Source organism: Culex pipiens, chromosome 3, assembly GCF_016801865.2.
Source record: "Culex pipiens pallens isolate TS chromosome 3, TS_CPP_V2, whole genome shotgun sequence".
In the NCBI taxonomy this organism is placed as follows: Eukaryota; Metazoa; Arthropoda; class Insecta; order Diptera; family Culicidae; genus Culex; species Culex pipiens.
The window spans coordinates 112,490,109-112,497,552 of NC_068939.1; the positions used below are offsets into that span (position 1 = coordinate 112,490,109).

Consider the following 7,444-nt stretch of genomic DNA (forward strand, 5'->3'; position numbering starts at 1 on the left):
GGGTCATACAAAAATGCTGAAATTTGTGTGACCCAATCTCACCCCCTGACCCAATGTCAACCTTGACTATGGTACACAGAACAACAAAATAAAAGCATAGTTTTTTTCAAATTTTGAAACTGAACTGAATACTTCTGCCCCAATTCAGACGGTACGATGTCTCTTGATCTCTTTTTCGATTCAGCACGGAGAAACAATTTTGAAAAACGTACCATGGCATTTGAACACTTTGTTCGTGGTTCCCATTTTCATGAACGCTTGTTCACGATTTTGGGAACTTTTTTTTCTCCGTGAGTTGTTAAAGAAATTGTACAAATACATTTTTATAAATTTTTGGAAGTGATTGACTATTTTCATGTAAACACATGACTGAAACACTTTAAAAATAATTTTTTTGATCCATTTTTATCGCCGAAAGTTAAATTTCCAAAATATGGTTTTAATATTTTTACTGAACTACCATCATCGAACAACAAAAACGTACCCCAACCATGCGTTGAAAACTAAACTGCTCTTCTCCAAACAATATCAAAGAATCATGTCCCGCAAGTAAAAGTGAGCGTATGGCACGTTTTTATTTGTTCACTTGTTATCGAGTTCACTCGCAGTAAATAAAAAGTACCTTTCTCGCTGCGACAACTATCCGGCAATGTATCGGAGTGCGCCCACATTTTCGTTCAGTAATGATTTATCTAACGGATTTCTTGCGCCCGTCTTCGTAGTATAGATCTGTTCAGTTTGACTGGAGTGGTGTCGAGGAAGTTTCGCGTTTCAAAATGGCTAGAATGGTTGTGTTTTTGCTCGTTGTGATAGTTACAGGGATTTTATTTGAGGAAGCAAATTCCGATGGGAACAGTACTATAACTGAAAGTGATCATCTTCTTTCAAGAAGAAAACGTTTTCTGCTGTTCCCTGTAAATGGAAATCTCTTGGTATGGTTTGATTGAACAAAAAAATAATTATACAAAAAGCAATTAAACAATCTTTTTCTTCTAGATTACAGCTTCCGGCGGTAAAGCAATGATTTTTAGAGGACCTGGAGGAAACGTTGCAATTTTGGAGCTGGATTTGTACTACCCCCTGCCAGATTACAGGTACCGAATATCGCAGCTAAGATTGGGTGAAATAGCCATGCTTCCATCGGTAGCTCCTCCCCCACAAAAGCTAGTGACCACAACTACTACGCCAATACCGATTGATTCTGGTGACCGCCACGATGGTCATGAGGTCTCACCCATGGAAGTTCATGAGTATCTAAAGGATCACCCGGATACGTGGGTTCCTCCTGGCTACGGTAAAGACCGGTCCGACTGGTTCCCAGCTGGGACTTACAATCCGTACGTGAACAAATGGCGCCAAAGTTATCCAAATCCCCAACCATATCAAAGAACATCTTGGAAACCAAGTTCAGCCAACAGCCATCGGTACATTCCTCGAATGAAGCGATCCTCCAATTCTGGGGACCAACTCAAACAAGAATTTGAACAAGAAGAAGATCGCTTCAACATCAGCCATCATCGGGACTGGGAACACTTCTATCACTACCGAGAGCGTCGCGAACTGTACCACATGCTAGAAACGGGACTTGGCAACAAGTGAGTCTATTTGTGAGCTCATAAGTAACCGAATTTGATCAATGTTGTACTTGTAGGTTTGATATCGCGCTGAGATCCTGCATAATGAGAGCGATCTGCGAGGTGCGAAGCTTCCTGCAGCCACCGGGGAGGTCCATGATCATGGATCTTGTACGAATCTTGTTCAGCGTTCCTCTGAAAGCGGACTTGAACGATGAGTACAGCAATGCGATGCGAAGTGAACGGCTCGACTGTCATGAGCTGTACGGAAAGCAATGCCCGATTAGTTTTTTGTATCTTTTGTTGTTTGGAAAATTTGTACCTTGATTAAGTGTTAAAAAATAAAATAAAATTGTTCAATTGATGACTGAACTCCGACAAAAGAGTTTAAAATTGTTGTTTGTAATGATACATCACTAGACGCTAATTCGATTTAATTTTGGCCAAAACCCGGAACTCAGAGCCTGATTTTAGAGAGCTCTTTTTCTGAAAAATTTGTGCGATGTCTGTATCCGCTCTTAAAAATTTGTTCCTTCAAAAATTTTCTACAGGCAACACATTCAAATGTAAAAAATTCCATTTCAAACGAAAAACCATTCAAAAATATGCGCCATAAACGACTTGTGCCCAAAATTTGAAGCTTTTCCAAAATTTCCTTCCAGTGATATAGCCATATTAGTGTTGCACGTCTTATTTTTACCCTTTTTTTTCCTATTAAATTGTTGGTTTTATACAGAACCATGCACTGAACATCAAATTTGAAGCCCCGGCTCGTTCTCGCTCGAGAGATCGACAAGTCGTCAAGTCGAAGCATAAACGCCAGTACATTCATGCTTGCGCGTTTTATGCTGCACGTGTAGGGTAGGGTAGTCATCAATGAGACACTTTTGGTTTACAACTTGCAACGATTTTTCTTATTTTTTATCAGCTTGTTTTAATGAGCTTAGTGTGTTCTAACATTGACAAAAATATGAGATCGATCCGACATCTACAGCCAGAGTTATTCAACTGTCTCATTGTAGACGCACTTGGCAGGAACAATGAGACAGCCGGGGAACAATGAGACACTCTACAAAAATCAATACTTTTCTAGTAAAACATCATGTTTTTGTATTGTTCCATTTCAGGTGACTTGCCTGGAACATTTTAGAGCAATTTTGCCAACATGAAACTTTAATTAACAAAAGTTATACTAGAAAGTATTTAAATTTTGTAAAATCCATATACTTATACCAAATAACTTTGTATGTTTGGTTAAATGAAGTTGAAACTTTATAAATATGCCAAAAATCACTTTCAATTCATGTTTTGAAAGATTTACATGGATTTTGTAATGTTCAATGAAGAAAAACTTTGTCCTAAGGGGTAACTGTTGTCCCTGATCACGAATCCAAGGTCCGTTTTTTGATATCTCATGACGGAGAGGTGGTACGACCCCTTCAATTTTTGAACGTGTGAAAAAAGACCTGTTTTTCAATAATTTGCAGCCTGAAACTGTGATGAGATAGAAATTTGGTGTCAAAGGGACTTTTATGTCAAATTGGACGCACGATTCAATTGCGTACTCAGAATTCCGAAAAAACGTGTTTTTCATCGAAAAAAACACAAAAAAGCTTTAAAAACTCTGCCATTTTCCGTTACTCGAGTTATCGCGATTCTAAGAAAAAAAGTTATGAAAAAGTTGGTTGTCCTCCTTATGTTTCTACCTCAACATTTTTGTAATTGTTTGTTCTACAACTTTGTGTAACATTGCTACACTCTAAAAAATTACCCTGCAATGTTAGGAAAAACACGAAATTTTAATATAAAAAAAGTTTGGACCGATGCATAATGTTATTTTCACGATAATTTGGCTGTAAATCACTATCAGCAAAAATTGTAAAAAATATGGACGTTGGAATTTTCTTTTAACATCAAACAATATATATATACTTTTCTGTTGTAATTTTGACATTCTCGTGTTTAATTATTGCATTTGAAATATTTTCAGCACGTTTTTTACTTTTATAAGCAATTTCGTGCATTGAAAATTGCCTACGCTTTTTCGAAATACTGCTTTAAATTTTCACCAATAAGGCCAACATTATTTCATCAAGATTTTTTTTTTCATAACACGCACACTGTTTTAGCTTTTCCGGTGTTGCACTCAGATTTTTGTGATATTCGGCAGAAATCTGCCTAAATCAGAACAACTTATTAATTGATGTTTCTTTTGTTCAAGTGTTATTTCGCCAAAATTTACACCATAACTTTTCAAAATATTCTAAAAGCTTGATAATTAAAAACAATTCAAACTTTTATTTTCTGAAAAATTAGTTTCAGTTAAAAACAAAAAACGATATTTTACCATGGTTTGATAATATTTCCATAGCTTTGTACAATTTTTTTAAAGGTCTTTTAATCATATGAAACACAATAGCTTATTGGACCCTTTTTTCAACTCTAGAAATAATATTATTTTGGAATATGGAATTTAATTTTACGAATTTGAAATAAATCAAAAAAATATCGATGAAAACAAAATTAATGCATAATTAAAAAATATAAAATTATATGAGCAAATCAATAAAATTGAATAAAAATTGGATTCATATTGTTTTTATTACCGAATACAATGCTACTATCATTTTCATTAAGCCCGTTGCAAAAATTTTCCAAAGTTTTTGGAGTTTATTTTACAAATCCGGAAAAGTTCTTTGCTTTTACAATCAAATTAATACTAGTTCAGATCAAATTATGCAGGCTTAGAAAATATCAAATAAGCTAATAAGTTATAGCAAAATTTACCTTGATTCAATTCTGTGCTTCAACCTATTTCATATTGATATGAAAAATAAAACATAAAAAAAACTGTGTTTCTGGTTTCAACAGACATATTTATGTCTCCAAATTCAATTATAAAATCAAAACTCATTGCTGCAATAATTGAAAATTAACATAAATTAAAAAAAAAATATTGTAACTTTGTTAGGGGCGCCAAATTGTGGATCCTAGGTACGGCTCTGGTGATCAGGGACAAAAGTTACCGCTTAGGATAAAGTTTTACGAAAAACGAAGAGGGGTCGAGGCAACTTTTCTCGATTTTGTGTGAGTTGGTAGAGAATTACCCATATTTTTTTTATAATCATCTTGCGACGAGATTGAGCCTTAAAAGACTCGAGGCTTTAGTGCAAATTCTCACTGGGTGGTAAAATAATATTTCAGAAAAATGAATTTCTGCAATATTTGTGCCAGATTTTTATCATTTTGTAAGAAAGCAGTAAAATCGGGGTTTTAAATCAATTTATTGAATAATGCAATTTCATTTACGTTTTCAGTATTTTTCTGAAACTTACCTTAGACCTAATACTTTAGAAGACATCGTTACTTTGAGATTCCAGGAAATTTTGTCTGGAATCAGTTTGATTTCTCCCCAGCGTTGATGTTTGGAGAAAAGAGGAAATAATTAATACTAATAAATCCCCATGCAAGAAAGCAAATGGAGCCAAACTTAACGCCACTCAAAAATTATACTAATTAATAATTATCCAAACTCTCAAATGAGGAACGCCAAATTTAGATTCGATCGGCTCGATCGCCCGTTAGTATAAGCGTTGCTGGGTTTTAGGCCACTTACTGTTGCTCCAAACAGTAATGACAAGGAAAACAGTGCTCCTGTTTGCGGTGGTTTTGGCAGGATGTTGGTGTACCACGGTTGCAAATGTACAATCCAACGCAACGGATCCTTCGGGCAGTAGCAGTCAGAGTCTGTCCCGACGGAAACGTTTTCTGCTGTTTCCCTTCAATGCACAAGTCGTGGTAAGTTAAGTAAAGCATTTTCCAACAAAAAGATTGATTTCTACTGTCGCAAGTTGGATTTTTCTCTAGCTTGAAATGACATTTTGTCATCTTGTTTTCAAAGCTATTTTTGAAATGAAAGAGACATAATAAATATCAAATATTTGCAACGGACAAATTTGCAAAACAGTTGCAACTGTGTTGAGCTTCTATTTATACAACTTTTATCGAGTGCTGAAGCTGTCAATAACAACACCTTTTTTGGTTCATTGGATTATATTTGAGTAGAATCACAGAAAAGCATACAAATATTGTTGATGTTTGCTAAAAATCCCAGAAATCCAGCTATCCACCGCCAGCATTGAAATTTTGGTTTCAATCAAATTGTCTGTGAAAAATCTGGGTTCAATGTCTTAACTTGTTTTTGATGCTTTTTGCAACCAATGTAGATCAATTTTAAATAAAGATGGAGATAGGTTGAGATTTGCATTATTTTGCACATCTCTTCAGTTTGCTCCAGGTTTGGTCGACGATAGTTTCCGGAATGTACTCTCTGCATTTGTTGCTCATTTTGGCAATCCTTGATTTCGGTTTTCACGTGGAAAGAGCAGTGGAAACCAATAATAGCCCACAAACTCTGTCTCGAAAGAAGCGTTTGCTGCTATTTCCCGTTAATGGTCAGGTCGTGGTTAGTTTTGAATTCCAAATTGACAAAACGTTGAAAAATAATTGTCGAAAACAAATATTTAAATTAAATTTAATTCTTTATTTCAACAGATCACAGTCTCCGGCGCCAAATCGATGATCTACAAATCTCCCGGCCTTGGCTTCACCGTCCTCGAGATGGACATGTACTACCCGTTGCCCGATTACCGGTTCCGTTTCTCACAGTTCCGGCTGGGTGAGATTGCGATGTTGCCATCGGTGGCTCCTCCTCCACCACCTACGAAGACAACCCCAAGAACGACAACTGCAGCAGCAGCAGTACCGGCCAGTTCTGGAGATCACCACGATGGGCACGAGGTCTCAGCCATGGAAGTCCAGCAGTACCTGAAGGACCACCCTGATACATGGGTACCTCCGGGATACGGCAAGGAACGGTCCGACTGGTTCCCAGCTGGAACGTACAATCCGTACGCAAACAAATGGCAGCAAAGCTATTCAAATACAAAGTACCGCCAACCGTACAGTAGAGAAGGAAGCTACCTGTCGAATCGACGAAAGGCTTGGAGTTCTAGTCCAGCCAACAATCATCATTACATACCAAGGATGAAGCGATCCACGGAACAACCGGAACCGGACGAAGTCCCGTATGAACTTGAAGAAGAGCCAGATCGCTTCAACATTAGCCACCTACGTGACTGGGAGCACTTTCATCACTACCGAGAACGTCGTGAGCTGTTCCACACGCTGGAAACGGGACTTGGCAGCAAGTAAGCTCGAAAATGTGAGTTTAAATACCTAACTGTAACCAAATTGTATTTTTAGGTTCGATATTCCGATGAGAGCTTGCCTGATGAGATCGATTTGTGAAGCACGTGGTTTACTTCTTCCGCGGGGAAAATCCATGATAACAGACATTATGCGGATCATACTAAAGTGAGCTACGCTACAAAATAATTCTAGAGTTTATAAGTTAAAACTTCGATTAAATTGCAGCGTTCCACTGAGGGCAGACTTACAAGATGACTACAGCAAAGCCATGCGAGATGATGGAGCCGATTGTCGGGAGTTGTACGGCAGAAACTGTCCAATCAGTCTGCTGTATCTGCTGTTACTGGGGAAATTAGTGCCGTAATGCAATGAGGAGATCTTTGGATAATTGACCACTTGAATCTGTGTTGCTTGAACTGGTAACAACTGAATTGGAAAAGTAATACAGATTTGACTGCAAAATAAATGTAATATTCTAATGAGTAACGCAGGATAAAATTATTATCATTAAAGATAACTAATGATTGAAAGAATGTCTCCTTAGAGCAGTACTCTGCGAAATCTGTTTTTTTTTTAATTTTATTTTTTGAATATTTTAATCCAGCTTAAACTTTTTTCGGTATGCCCAAATAAGCCAAGAATTTTTCGTTAGATTTGGT

The 7,444-nt window shown here is 36.9% G+C and overlaps 2 protein-coding genes across 2 annotated transcripts; both read left to right on the forward strand.

The window, feature by feature from the left end:
* Nucleotides 1-758: 758 nt before the first annotated feature.
* On the forward strand, nucleotides 759-1,901 carry LOC120425946 (uncharacterized). The gene is made up of 3 exons (XM_039590583.2): nucleotides 759-932; nucleotides 997-1,595; nucleotides 1,652-1,901. Exons 1-3 carry the CDS (start codon nucleotides 777-779, stop codon nucleotides 1,899-1,901), a joined length of 1,005 nt encoding a protein of 334 aa, XP_039446517.2. The 5' UTR covers nucleotides 759-776.
* Nucleotides 1,902-5,207: 3,306 nt separating this feature from the next.
* Nucleotides 5,208-7,214, forward strand: LOC120425945 (uncharacterized). Its single transcript, XM_039590581.2, has 4 exons — nucleotides 5,208-5,372; nucleotides 6,129-6,784; nucleotides 6,840-6,950; nucleotides 7,011-7,214. Exons 1-4 carry the CDS (start codon nucleotides 5,208-5,210, stop codon nucleotides 7,147-7,149), a joined length of 1,071 nt encoding a protein of 356 aa, XP_039446515.1. The 3' UTR covers nucleotides 7,150-7,214.
* Nucleotides 7,215-7,444: the final 230 nt, after the last annotated feature.